The sequence below is a fragment of the Pleurodeles waltl genome, chromosome 4_1, assembly GCF_031143425.1.
Source record: "Pleurodeles waltl isolate 20211129_DDA chromosome 4_1, aPleWal1.hap1.20221129, whole genome shotgun sequence".
In the NCBI taxonomy this organism is placed as follows: Eukaryota; Metazoa; Chordata; class Amphibia; order Caudata; family Salamandridae; genus Pleurodeles; species Pleurodeles waltl.
The window spans coordinates 33,545,172-33,560,849 of NC_090442.1; the positions used below are offsets into that span (position 1 = coordinate 33,545,172).

Below are 15,678 nucleotides of genomic sequence, written 5' to 3' on the forward strand. Positions count from 1 at the left end.
GGGTCACAGACCACTGGGGGGGCCGTCAGCCAATTCCTGGTGGGTTGCGGAAGGGTCATAAATAACGGCGCCTTTACATTTTGTATTTATTCTGTCACATTTGCTGTGTTTTAAAGGCAGAGGTGAAATATTAGGATAAGTCTTCTGACAAGTTCCTGCTTATTCTGTAAACATGGGGATTAGTCTTTACTTTTCTTACTCTAGCTTCAAAGCAAGAAGAATTTTTGAAGTAAACTATGTGACAACCTCGCTGGTGTACATGCAGTGTGAAAGGAGAGACTGTAGAATGTCATTGTTTAACACACAACAACATTTAAATACCTGTACCTTTCATAACTGCAGATATATTTCAGAATTTATGAGCAGCTAAAAAAATCATAAATTAAACCCATTTTTTGTAATTCTGAAGTGTGAACGGAAACAAAGATTTCAAAATGTTCAAAACAAATCAAGACAGTTTTGCTGGGTGATGCACAAATGATATTCACTGAAACCTGATTTCCATACATTATCATTCCCATGTATATACCTTTATCAGTAAAGCTGTATGTCTGCAAATTTAGTGGTCACTTAAATGGAAAATGTGCTGTGTGTAGATGACACTGTGTTACTGTATGATGCTTTAATTAGAGACTCACGCCCGCCATGCACAGTTATCAATGATATCATTTCAAATGTTGCAGTGATGATATTAATGATGTTACAGAACGTGTAATGAGTGATGTGATATGTAGGGTAATTGGTTGTGCATTCTGAGGGTGTGAGTTAAAGTTACTTTAGGGCACGAGTTATAGTTGCTAGAGATAAATATTACTGGTGAATTTCAGTGGTTTATGAGTTTAAGACGTTACGTTGTCACTGACATTTTCACCTAACTTTGACATCACTCTAACCTTTGTTTTTTCAGTGAATTTCTAAGGTATTTTTTTAATGTAAAGCTAGATATAATTACATCATATAACTATAACGTCACTTTAACCTTTGTTTATTTCCAGAGAATTTCTAGGTTTTTTCTAAACATAAAGGCTCTTACCATACGTAAGGCCAACCCCTGCCGCACATGGCCTTTGACCGTGTGTGGCGTGGGGTTAGCCACAGGGCCTGGCCTGCTGCCACTCCCTGCCTCCAAATCCCACAGGGCAGTCAACACCTGCTGCGCACAGTCATTACGTTAAAGGTTTTGCGACCAGGACCTGCATCAAACCCTTTGCACAAGGAACCCTACGCCGTGAGGTTGGCCCCACACCATATATGGCCTTTTGGCATGAGCAGGGTGCGGTTGGTCTTGCAGGTCCTAGCCTCACTCAGGTAGACTAATGATTTTGCTAGAGAGTCACAGCACTAAAATATAACAAGTGGGCCTATTGGCTTCACCAAGGGCAGAGCATAGCACATATCAATATAAATAAAGCATATATAGCATAGTGTCTATATATAAATCATCTTTCTCCAAAAATCAATAATGTTTTTAAGCAAATGTATATTTCATTAATTTACACAATGCAATGTTTGATAAAAGTGATTATTACAAAATAGTTAATAAAGTTTTAATTAAAACAATCAATATGTCTGTGAGTCTTCTGTTTAACATAGGTTTTATTAACAAAGCAGTTTGTGGTCTGCAAAATGTTAAAAGAAAGACCCAGCAAAATTATTTTTTAATATAAAACCAACATGTCTCTCAGTCTTTCTTTTAACGTATTTTCAGCTAACAAAAGGGAATCAGAAAAAATACATAAAAGGTCCTCGCACTCCAGCTGAAGCCCATAGTGCCAGCCAGGAGTGGTTTTGAAAAATATGGTAAGTTCCCTGGGGTCATGTATTCAAACACCCCGGGGACTTACTGTTTTTTAAAATGTTGTGGTGCTGGAAGGCTGATGCACTCCACAACATTAAAAAAATGCTTGATGGTCCCCCTGTGCCTTAAAGGTGCACCACCAATCTGCATAAAATATGCTAAAAACCCCTTGCAGGGAATTATGGGGTGCTCCTCTAAGGCAAAGTGAACAATAAATGTGGGCCTCCTGCCTCTCATTTATTTTCTTTTTGTTCTTTTTAGTTTGGGTGTTCTGTGCAGCTCCACTCCCGAGCCTTGAGGCCCTGGGGACCCCCTCCCCAGGGCCGGACTCATTTATTGAGGTAAGGGGACATGCACCTCTGCAAGACCCAAACTCTCGGGGTGTTTTCTACTTTATAGGGAAGGGAGGGTCCTGTGTACCCCCTCACTGAGCCTTCGAAGATTCACTAAAACTACTTCCACATTCATTGCAATGTTATGGTTTTTACACAGTGTGTGTCCGTTGATGTCTTTGTAGGTCTGATAATTAACTAAAGTTCTTCACACATTCACTGCACCTGCATGTGTTTCCCCTGTGTGTGTTTGTTGATATCTTTGTAGGTCTGATAATTTACTAAAGTTCTTCACACATTCAGTGCAATTGAATGGCGCTGTCCCCGGTGTGTCTTCGCTGATGAATCCTTAATGTTGACAAGTGACTAAAACTACTTTCACAGTCATTGCACTTGTATGGCTTTTTCCCTGTGTGGGTTCTCTGATGCATCCTTAGGTTTGAAGAGTTACTAAATCTACTGCCACATTCATTGCAATGGTATGGTTTTTCCCCAGTGTGAGTTCGTTGATGTTTTTGTAGGTCTGATAATTGACTAAAGCTCTTCACACATTCACTGCATTTAAATGGCTTTTCCCCTGTGTGTGTGCGCTGATGTCTTTCTAAGGTTGATAAGTGACTAAAGCTCTTCACACATTCACTGCACCTAAACGTTTTTTCCCCAGTGTGTGTTCGCTGATGCTCTTTTAAATGTGCTGATTGAGTAAAGCTCTTCACACATTCACTGCACCTAAATGGTTTTTCCCCAGTGTGTGTTCGCTGATGCTCTTTCAAGTGTGCTGACTGAATAAAGCTCTTCATACATTCACTGCACTTGAATGGCTTTTCTCCGGTGTGAATTCGCTGATGAGTCCTTAAAGCTGAAGGGTCACTAAAACCACTGCCACATTCATTGCAATGATATGGTTTTTCCCCAGTGTGAATTCCCTGATGAATCCGTAATGCTGAAGAGTCACTAAAACCATTTCCACATTCATTGCAATGATAAGGTTTTTCCCCATTATGTGTTTGCTGATGTCTTTGTAGATTTGCTATTCGACTAAAGCTCTTCGCACATTGACTGCACTTAAACGGCTTTTCCCCTGTGTGTGTTAGCTGATGACTTTGTAGCTGTGATAACCAACTAAAGCACTTTTCACATTCACTGCACTTGACTGGTTTTTCCCCTGTGTGTGTTTGCTGATGAATCCTTAATGTTGAGTAACAACTAAAACTACTTCCACATTCAGTGCAATTATATGGTTTTTCCCCGGTGTGTGTTTGCTGATGTCTTCGTAGGACTGATAACTGACTAAAGCTTTTCACACATTCACTGCAACTGAATGGCTTTTCTCCTGTGTGTGTTCGCTGATGGTTGTGTAGGGTTGACAACTGACTAAAGCTTTTCATACATTCAGTGCATTTAAAAGGTGTTTCCCCTGTGTGAGTTCGCTGATGAATCCTGAGGTTTGAGAAATCACTAAAACTACTTTCACATCCATTGCAATGGTATGGTTTTTCCCCAGTGTGTGTTCGTTGATGTTTTTGTAGGTCTGATAACTGACTGCAGCTCTTCACACATTCACAGCACTTGAATGGCTTTTCCCCTGTGTGTGTTCGCTGATGGATCCTGAAATTTGAGAAATCACTAAAACTACTTCCACATTCATTGCACTGGTATGGTTTTTCCCCAGTGTGTGTTCTTTGATGTTTTTTAAGGTCTGATAACCGACTAAAACTCTTCACACATTCACTGCAATTGAATGGTTTTTCTCCTGTGTGTGTTCGCTGATGAATCCTTAATCCTGAAGAGTCAATAAAACTACTGTCACATTCACTGCAATGGTATGGTTTTTCACCTGTGTGTCTTCTTTGATGGCATTGTAGGGTTGATAAGTGACTAAAGCTCTTCACACATTCACTGCACCTAAATGGTTTTTCCCCTGTGTGTGGTCGCTGATGCCCTTTTGGGTGTGCTGATTGACTAAAGCTCTTCCCACATTCACTGCTCTTGAAAGAAGTTTTTTTTCCTATGTAAGTTTGCTGATGGTGCTTTAATAGAGATGAGAAACTAAAGCTGTCACTAAATGTGTATGATTTTTCTTTCTTGGTTAGTATCTCTGGGTCAGGTATATATTTGTCTGTATCCATTTGTCTATATTCCTGATGGGCCAACATGACTGATGAAGCACTTGTGTTATTCTAACATGTCCTGTATGATTGTGGTATTTTGCACGTTTGGTTTCTGACTTAACAATAATGTGCAATAGTCATTAAATACTTGCCACACCCATAATATGTATAAGGTTTCTTTGATGTAATTGTGTCTTTAGATTGGATTATGGTTATGCACGGTTGCGGGTAAAGATTGAGCTTCCTTCCGGTCGGTGCAAATTGTTGTATTGTAGACAGCAGAACTCCTCTTCTCTTCTAACCCTCAGTTGTCTGGCTCCAATCTGCTGTCCTTTTCTCTGGTTGCTGTGGTTTGGTCAGGAGGGGTTTACAATACACCTAGAGCAGTGAATGATGGCCTGTTATCGCTTTAGAAAACAAAGCACTGCTGTAACCACATCACACCGATCCCATGATCAAAGCTGGTATTGTTCACCTGTTTATACAGGAGGTGGTTTGTTACTGTTGCTGCCTTAATTTTCTAGAGGCCATTTCTTAGTCTTGTGGCGTGAAAGTGCACAGCTCAGACTCTTGCATCCACTGAAATGCCCATGACTGCTTCTTCCAGGATCTATCAGTTTATGTCCAGGCTCCTCTGTCGCCAACTGCATCAATGTTTTCCTAAATACTGGAGCTCATTGTTGGTGAATGTTTTTTGCAGATTTGCTGTTTTATCTTCATTACTCAAAATAATTTCATGCATTCAACGCTTGCTTTCTGTTGGATGTAAAGAGATTTAAGATTACTAAATGGAAACATAATGGAATGTGAACAATGTTTAACTGGTTGTAAATAACATCTCTTCTTTACCATCTTTGAAACTTAGCAAGGAATATTTCAGCATACACGGATATTTGACTAAAGATTCTGTTGATCACGTCGTATCTTATTAACTTCTGAAAAGGAGGTAATTTACCAGTGTTCACAGAGTAAACTTGGTAAAGAAAGGACGCTCACGGAGCACCCACATGCTACAGATACAGCTTTAGGTAGATGCACATGGATAAGATTTCAATTAAACAAGAACAGATTTTGGAAAAAGAGAGGGATCGAGATGGGCTGCTGTTATTTCAGTAACTGTTCAGGAAGTATATAACAAAAGTAACTCTTCAGGAAGTATGTAACAAAGGTAACTTTTCAGAAAGTATAACAAAAGCAACTCCATTCACTCACTTTTTTCTCAGTGCTTTCCTGTTCACATTGGATCAGCTCAAATGCCAACTCCTATCTGCGCCTTACTGTTCATCAAGTCACCTTTGACACTTTCAACAGCTCCCCTGGTTCAAGCGTTCCTGGTTTCTTGTAACCCGGAAGACTGAAGCATTTTTTTAAGTTGAGGTTGGTTTCCTATCGCCATAACATCTGCCCATCTTCCTAAAACTAGCATAGCTTACAGGGCCCGTTTCTGGCCCTAAAAGACAACTTCAAAAAGCAAGTCTTTAGTTCTTCCTAAAGTAGATAAAGGTCCGTAGGATTCAGCTCCTTCCAGGGCTTTTTTGTGAAACGTAATGAGGGGTTTATTGTAAGGCCGGACCGTTACATTATACACACACAGATAAGACAAACAAACATTGATTCATATAGTTTAATATTCAATTATATCAGTCATTCAGTCCTCATAGAGAATCCATCACAACTAATAATTTAGCTTACATATCCCTTAAAGATTTGTGTGCATATTCATTTTTTCCCCTTTTTCCTATCTTTACATGGTATCTGACTTAATGTTGTCTGTTTGGGGCCCAGGATGCTACTTTGTGGGTGTACATTGTGTCCAGTGTCTTTTGAATGTTGGAACATCTCAGTTCAATAAAGGCGCTGTAAAGCCTGCGCTCTGGATTAGTTCCAGGATTGCACACAGACGCCAGAATGAGGCTTTTAAACACAGTCTGATGACAGATCAGAGGCTGATGTGTTTGTGACCTCGTTTTTGGTTATAACGTCATGATGGAGACATCATTTTATTATATACGAGTAGATTGATTCTGCAATGGAGCCTGGTCATCTGACCACTCATTAAGGTTGTATTAGCGAACCGGAATTTGACTTCTTGTCTTCCATGGGTCATGAAGAGGCCTCAAATAGTTAAGGCCGAAATGTGTCATGCCATATTTTTTATTGGAGGAGTTACTGTAAGATAAACAATGACTTTTGCTACTGCCTGGTGGACCCTGGACTCAAAATATATTTGATGTACCATCTACTTAAAACCAATGAATGTTTGGAAAGACACGGAATGATTGTATATGTAAGAATGTAAAAATTACAAAAGCATTAGATGTTGCTTTGTCATTGTGCAGTCATGTACATGTAATTCTTTTTATAATTGATGTTATTGTTATGTCCTTTATATATGGTTTGTATTGTTATTTGTTTGATAAAAAAGAAATCATTAACAAGAACACTGAAGCGACTGAAGAGAGAAACATGGGTTGTATCAATCCTGTGGTTGAATAGTTTGAGATTATAAATTCATAGTAGTGTAATCGAATTAAAGTCGATTTGAGGTCAAATCATCTGGATATTTTCATCACGCTTTCCACAATATCTGTTTGTGCTAAAACAGAGAAACAGCCCCTTCCATGTGGGATTACCATTTTCCCTTTAAAGGCGGCTTCCCCTTTGAAGCTTGCCTTTTAGGAAAACTTGGCACTGAGTTAGAAGGAGCTCGCCTGAACGTGGACGCACAGTTCAGGAAAAACTCCCATGTTGGGAAGTCCTACTGCCTCAGCCTCCAGGGTTCCTCAGTTTGATGCTGGCAAGGATGAAGAATTCAACCCCCACGGTAATGCATTTTAATTCTTAAGAATGTATCCTGTTTGCGTGTGTATGTATATATATATATATATATATATATATATATATATATATATATATATATATATATATATATTCACTGCATATATTCATTGTGGATGTATTGCACATTTTCTGTCTGTCACTGTTTAAACTGCTGTGAGTATTTTGGCATCTGCAAGTGGTTCACTGCATTCAAGTTAAATGCTCATATTCATAATTCCATGTGCTTTTATTTGATATCTGGGAAGTGCCTTAATAAATTCATTACTCAGACTAAGAGTGCTGCATTCTTTGGCATAGTTTCCTCTTAGCTTAAAGTAGAGCAACACACATGGGATGTGCATACTTGGTCGACAACATAATCAGACATTAGAAAGGAAAGGAGATGGAAAAGAGAAAATGCAGAAGGGAAGATAAGGGGAAAAGAAACCCAGTATCTACAAGGGCTCAGCCTCTAAAATATATAATCTAGAAATTAGTTAAGAGGTCCTTTTTGAGTCCTGATTTGCAGGGAGGAAGTTGGTCTGGTATGAACTTCAACTGGGTCCCAAATCGTCAGGGCACTCCCACAGAAGGACCTTTTGAGGGTAGATGCCTTTGTCAAATGAGGGGACTTGAGACAGCGATTCATTTCTTAGAGTTCTGCTCTTTCTGGATAGCTCAAGCCTTTGTGAAGGAATGGCAATGAGCTGGTTTAGACATTCAATGGGGTAGAGAATGTGCTGATCACTTACATTGAACAATGAATCCTCACTTGTGCGAGGAACTTGAATTAGAGAAGATTACGCGTTAGATTCCAAGCAAAAAGCCTGCCATGAGCAGCTGAATACCAAACATTCTAGCCTGGAAAGCATTTTAAGGATGCTGTCACGTGCTTTGTGTTTTGCCCATTTTTGTTTTCCCCAGTTTATTCAAGTGTGCACTCATTCATGGATTCATTCATTAGAAATACATGTTTTGTTTTTGTGAAACAGAATTCATATGCTAACTTCTGCATTGACTTTCTAAGATAATGTGCAAGAGTATTTAATCTCAATGCACAGGCCTTTAATCAAATAGGACCTCTTCAGATTTCAAGGGAGAATAAGGCTTGTGATGCCAACATCTCAGTCCTGAGGGCCATGGACTTGTAGCTCAGTAAGACTCGATTTCTCTACTCTCAGAGGATGGAATGCCAAACAGAGCAACAAAGCCTTGCACAGCAGCAGATTAGGAAAACATCTTGTAAAGTATACATCTCACTTCCTTCTGAGAATCTCATTTAAACACTTTTCATGCTGAATAGGGTTAACTGAGCTACAGCCTTGGAAAGGAGGGGTTACTCATAAAGTGACTAGATAAAAACCCATCACCCACATTGCCATTTTTTCTAATCTGCAGTTTACTGTTCATATCTTCATACTTGTTCCATGTATATTGATTACATGCATTTTAACTTAGGTAAGGAAGGGACTCTGGAACTCACTTATAAATAATCCTGTGAGCCTTACTGGACTGCTTGGTGCCCAATATAGACTATATTGGAGTAAGAGGTGGGAGATACGTGGATATTGTCTAGTACAGAATAGACAAAAATGTTAGAGCAAACCACCTGGAAGAACTGGCATGGATACACAAATCGAAAGAGATTCTTACAATTTATATATTTTGTGAATCATTAGAGTTACTTTAAATATCTGGGACAGTCTGACTTGAATAAGGGATTTATGGCCCACCCTTCACCAACGACTCATGTTGTGGGCAGCACAGATTTTCCCATGGATGTCTTGAGGTTGTGCCTCCAAAACTTGGATAACCAGAGAATGCTATTGGCTCGGTAACTTCTACCACAAGGGAGTAATCTGATTATTTCAGGACATTAAAGCTGCCTCCTGTATTCCTGTAGAAAGAAAGATATAATTACTAAAAACTTAGAATTTGGGTCTAGCTGCTGTAAGTCAAAGAGCCAGCCATACGTCCACTCACAACTTTTGAGAGTTTCCTTCAAACTCTCAAAACAACAAACCATCTAGTTTCTAGGCTCTATACCTTACGCTACTTGAAACCGCCAGATCTTCTAAATTCTTACCAAGCCAGCTGAGAGAGAGACCTAGGCCCTCATTACGAGGCAGGCGGTCATCAGACCGCCAGCCTCCCGCGGTGGTCTTACTGCCACGGACCCGGTGGTAAAGACCGCCGCATTACGAGTTGTGGGGTTTGGCTGAAGCCAAGTCGCCACAAGGCCGCCAGGCCCGCTGGTGTGGTCGAACCGACACGGCCGGCGGTGAGCTCCTCCGGGCCAGCCGCATTATGAGGCAACACACTGCCAGGCTTTTCGCGGCAGTCGCCCCACTACGAAAGGCCTACCAGTAACACACTCAGCGACATGAATCCCCATTCCACACACATGTCCACACACCCCGATGCAACCCCACTCATCAGCATACATGCACATACACACCGAAAATAACACTCATGCACACACCCCCTTCATCCACACACAACACACACCCCCCTTCATCCACACCCCCCCTTCATCCACACACATCCATACCCCACCTTCATCCACACACATGCACACACACGCCCTCTACGCACACAGACATGCATTCACGCACACCCATTCAGGTACACATGCACGCACACACCACACACATGCACCAAACATCCCCCAACCCCCTTTCGGACGATCAACTTACCTTTTCCGGTAAGGTGGTCGTCCGGGAGGGGACGGGTCCTGGCGTGTTCCACCGCCAGCACCGCACCATCGTACAGGACTCTGCCACGCCGTATTACATATGGTAATACGGCGGGTGGTGTGTTGTTGCCGTGGCGGTGCTGGTGGTGGAACCACCTCTTGGCCGACGGAGTCGGCTATCCGCCCATAAATGGGCAGATGTCCTTTCTGGACTCGTGATATGGCGGTCAGCAGACCACCAACACTGGCGATCTGCTGGCTTCATCGGCTTCGGCGGTCTTCAGAAAAGACAGCTGAAGTCCTAATGAGGGCCCTAGATGGTCAACAAGACCAGGAACAGTGGGATGCTATATTCCACCATTCCAATAATGTTGCACACCACACACAGGGCAGAGAAACACTTTACAAAACTGCCCCAGCTATATTGCATACTATAGACAAAACACGCTCGGGGTCAGGCTGGAGACACTGCGGAAGCTCAGGTACCATACTGCATATCCTTTGGTCATGTACTAAACTAGAAGATTTTTGAACATTGATACTACCAATTAAAACAGAAATTGAGGGAATGGACTTTGGCAAAAACACAGCTTCTGTCATGCTGGGGACTTCAATAGAGGGCACATACTCACTCCATTCCTGTAAGGGGAAGAGATTCACTCAATTACTACTGGCTGCCAGGCCAGTGACATGCCCAAACAGCTTAAGGAGCTTTGGGGATCCTGACATTGAGAACTGTACCAAATATACCCAGAAAGGGGACACTGCACACTTTACATAAAAACATATGTTTGCTGTTAACAACTGTAACCTCATCCAAAACTACCATAATCATGTTGCTGGTTTGGACTACTATCGGCTTAGCTGTTCTTGTAGTTACAGGAGCCTTACTCCAATAGACGGCAGGGGGATTCACAGCACGAACATGTGCTCACAGCACTAGGGGTCAGAGGAAGGAGATTCCTCATCAGATCCACAAACTGGGGCATGCTGACCCCTGGGTATAGTACAACGCAAGAAGAAAGATGCACAGACTCCCTTCTTGTGGGACAGAGTAAGCAACACAGAGGCCTGGCCCTACGCACCATAGTACGCCTGGCTGGAAAGTGACCCTAATAAACATATCATACAAAGGTGTGTGCTTGCAACGGTGTTGACTGGAAGAGGTTGCACCTTCCATCACTGCCATGCATCAACTATACCAGGGCTTTCAGGACAGAGTGGGCTTGCCCAGACCTGTGTACGTAGAGGAGGGGATTGTGGGGTGAAGACAGTGCTCCGGAGCCCCTGTCTGGCCCAACCTTTTGCCATGGTGAGGGACAAGGTGGTGTCCTTTTTTGTATGACACCTCGGAATCAGCATTGGACTGGCTGGAGAAAAGGTAACAATTCAGTAAAATCTTTGGCGAGCAAATTACCACCTGCGGAGAGGAGGAACCGAAGGAAGAAACGGCAAGCGTCCACGACGAGCGGGACACTCAGAAATGACGATACTGCCAGCCTCTGGCGCTGATGCCAGAATACAACTTCCTTGAGCGACTGGTACCAAACTTCAAGAGGGCCCTGGCAGCTGGGAAGTGGGGGAAAGACCTGAGGTGGTAAATTGCTGAAAATCTGATCCAAATGAAGGTCCTGCATCCTGCTGCACTCCTCCTCGAGGAGACTCAACTCCTGGGCAGAAACTGCGCTTTCCTGGGCCATTTTGGGTACAACAAAGTCTACCATGCAGGATTTACTAGAGGGTCCAGAGAAGAGGCAATCCCGTTGCACAGAACATTCGCATTGGTGGTAACTGACACCTTTGCAAACACCCTGGAGTGCTTTCACAGGATTACAGGCACAGTTGAGTGGAGAGGATGTGGTAAACTCCACCAGCCCTGAAGGACCACACCCTGACAAATCTTACAAGTGTTTAACTGCAGCCCCAGACAGACACACTATAATCGGAGGGGTGACTTCAATAATATCATGCAAAATCCCTCCACCACCAAACACACAAGAACCACATGGAGAATGACTATATTGGGTGACTGGGCGGATTCCCGGGCTGCACGATATGTGGAGATACCTACATCCTGACACTAGAGAATACACCTACTTCTCATACCCCCAGCCTTCTCCTCAAGACTAAACTACTCATTTGTCCCAATAATGGACTTGCATGGGGTCAAGGGTGCTATGATTCATCCAAGACTAGTTGCTGACCACTCCCCGGTCAAAATACGATTTCAGGGAGCCTGAGGGGGGGGCAGAGTACGCAATGCAACATTCACATTGGTTGGCTCAAGGATGCAGACTTCTACAATAGCATCTCAGAAGGGATTGCAGACTACTTTAGGCTAAACACCACCCCGGAATTATCCCACCCCAATCTCTGGGAAGCCATAAAGACGGTGATATGGGCTAGATAATTTCAGATATAGTGGGGAAGTGCAGGAGGAGGGAGAGGGAATGTCAATCCCATCCGATTTGCCTTAAACCAAAAATTAACAGATAGTTCACAGGCAGCACGGAGGGAGACACAATATCATATATACATGCTCAGAGGCAAATTAGGGAAACTCATTTATTGGCTGGCTTCTATGAAGGCAGCCGCTAGACTGGTGCTAGGCTTGAGGGCGGCCTCTAACAAAATGGTCTATGATTCCCAAGGGGTGGCCTTTGCAGACTGCTACAAACCCCTATATAGCTCTCGCCCACCTACTGTGCTGGAAGCCAACTGCCCATTATAAGCAATGTAATAGTCCCCAGGCTCTCTTTGGAGAGCAAGACAGCACTGCACCTTCCAATTACGGCAAGGGAACTCCTCTCAGCTGCACAGGAGACACCCCGAGAGACAGCACCAGGTCCTAATGGTTACCCAGTGGAATTCTATAGGAAATTTGCCCCAACGTAAGTCCTCAAATGATGTTCAACGAGACCCTCAGGCTTGGAAACCTCCCCCCAATATACAGATCAACCACTATCAGAATGGCTTCATGCCAGCGAGGGTAATGAGACACATCATTCCCAGACTCCACAGTATACTAGCAGGAGCCCAGGAGATATCCGAGTCGACATTAATAGCCCAGATGGACTTTGAGAAAATGTTTGACTCAGGCTAATGGCAATTCTTTCATTCTGCCATGGAGCGCATTCATTTTGGGTCCTACTTGATCCATGGGCGAGAGTTAATGGCTTGATGTCCAGGCAAGGTTGCCCCTGTCTCCATATCTCTTTGTCCTTGTGGCTGAGCCATTGTCCAAATGGGTCAGCTGCAATTCCCAACTGTGGATGGTGTGGAGGACTGTGTTGTATAGCTATTATAGCCATATTTTAGACACGTTATTTGAGCAAAACTCGGCCTGAATTGTGCAGGTTAGCCCAGTTACATTTTATTCAGCATTGCTTTATTTTTCTAGCCTTAGTCACATTTGCTGTAATGTTTTATTTTTCTCTATCTAGTTGTTCTTTTGCCTAGGAAAGCATTACATTCTTAGCAGGACATTCATTTCACTTTGTGCCTTCCTCAAGGCTGCAGTTAGATAGGGTTGCTGGCAAACGAGGTACACTGTGTCTCCAACATTCACAGAACCATACACACTCCTACGTGGGGACCCTTCTTAGAATGTTAACTGTTTTGTTATAAAAACACTCCTTAATCCCGTACATGTTAAGGAGATTCCAGCCACATGACCACGACTGCATGCTGATTGCCTTCGCTACAGCTGCTTACTTAGACTACCGGACCCCTGGCCTACATGGGGGCGGTACATCTCTCCAGACTACAGGCTTCCTTGCTCAGGTATGGGGGAATGATGTCTTCCCAGGGGGGAAACCTGAAGGGTGGATTAGTCTTATTATGCTGTGCTCTAACATAGCTTAGGTGGGAAAGATATATATCACTCCTAGTGACAGTATGGTGGGACTGTTTTTGTGTCTCACACTCCTTGTCACCCTTTTGCTTCTAGTGTGTTTTATCATCCTAGTTATTGCAATATATTTGTTGTTGAGGCTCATCCAGTCTACAGAACAGAAACATTTTATTCTTGGGTCAGATTTCCAGCAGTTGATGGGAACACAAATACATTTCATTACTACACACCTGCAAACATACCAGCACAATACAGAAATTATGCATATTTAGAAATACCTTTATCTTATCAAGCCCATTATAATTGGCTTGATGGCACCCTACCAAATACAGAATTACACGTTATGTTAGTCCTCTGAGCAATGATGGCCCGACCTGTCCTTTATTGGCCACATATACACTGCACCTTGATGCAGCAACTTTAGCGGTAGCTGAGGTTCACTACTTATATACAGAGCTCACTGGAATATACAGACTGTTAGTACAGTTTGTAACACAAACATTAAATACTAACCCAGCACCTGCTGCCCCAGCACAACCACATGCAGTTATGGCAGGCATTAATCCTGCAACTGTACATTCGATCATGGGTAAAGCACCTGCCAAGCATGAGAAAATTATGTTTTGGTTAGCTCAAAAAATAAATACGCTGAAGGCAGTCTTTCCCCATGCAGGTCCTCAGGATAAACATAGAATCCTTACTATGTCAGGGATGTGGAATCCCGACGCCCGGGACATCTTGTTTGGGGTCAAGGGCAACAAGTTTTTATGTTTACTTTGTCCTTGGGACAAGTAGGCCCAACCCCCCTGCAACACAAACCCTTTGGCTGCCTGTTTACAGAGAGTGGAACTCTCTGCAGTTGAGGTAATGTTTTTCCGAAAGATACTGCTGTTCGAACTTGTATTTATGGTTCATTATTTGAAAGCCTTCATTATTAGGGTGAGTGCTGTAAATAAATGTTTTAAGGTCACACTTCACTACTGACGTTGGTTCCAGTACAAAAAAAAAAAAACGTGTATACACATGTTTGAAAAGTTTAGGCTATGAGGCTAAGTATAATGCTCCCAGAATATTCTCTGATTAGATGCAAATGAAGTGTCATTTAGTAAAATGTGTTGATGCATGCTAGTATTTCCCAAAAATATTTCTAATGGAAAATCAGTGTAACCATTTTCAACACGATTATGGGAAGCATGAAGATAAACAAACACTGACAAAGCCAACTGATCTGACATATTTTTATAAGTCTTTTAGTTTCATCAATGCGTGTCTTGTTTTGACATGGCTTTTGTAACACTTTATTGTTGTGGGAGCTACCAGGCCCTCAACATTGTAACAAACACTGGCAAAACCCCCCCAAAAAGTTTTTGAACTCTAAAAGCACATGTTGCCACCAGCGGCATAACAAAGGCCCTGCAGCCGCTTTGCAAAGGGGCACCCTCCAGTTTCGTTATGTCACTGATTGCCACTGTAGTTCCTGACACTGAACAAAACTACTTTGTGTGGCAATATGCTTCTTGTGGAAGAGCAGAATGCGATCTCTCACAGTAAAGCCAGCCGAAAGAGAGAGAAATAGAAGTTTAATAAAAACAAAATGTCTTTGTTAAAACCAGACCTAATTAGGGACCAAGACCCACATGTAGGTAGCTTTTTGCATGTCACAAACAGCGACTTTCGCTGTTTTGCGATGTGCAAAAAGCACATTGCGATGCACAAACCCATTTTTGCGATTCGGTAACCTGGTTTGCAAATCGCAAAACGGGTTTGCGACTCGCAATTAGTAAGGGGTGTTCCCTTCCTAATTGCGACTCGCAGTGCAATGTAGGATTGTTTTGTGACCGTGAACGCGGGCGCAAACCAATCGCAGTTTGCACCCATTTCAAATGGGTGCTAACACTTTCGCAAAAGGGAAGGGATCCCCATGGGACCCCTTCCCCATTGTGAATGTCACTGTAAACATTTTTTCAGAGCAGGCAGTGGTCCTGCGGACCACTGCCTGCCCCTAAAAAATGAAACGAAAACGTTTCATTTTTCGTTTTTGTTATGCATCTCGTTTTCCTTTAAGGAAA

General features: G+C 42.6%; 1 protein-coding gene across 1 annotated transcript in view; it reads right to left on the reverse strand.

The window, feature by feature from the left end:
• LOC138286958 (uncharacterized) overlaps positions 1 to 15,678 on the reverse strand; it is an 878,316-nt gene that overhangs the window by 660,735 nt on the left and 201,903 nt on the right. Inside the window, 1 exon segment of the mRNA XM_069227330.1 lies at positions 2,507 to 4,310. Coding sequence (XP_069083431.1) covers positions 2,507 to 4,310 — 1,804 coding nt within the window.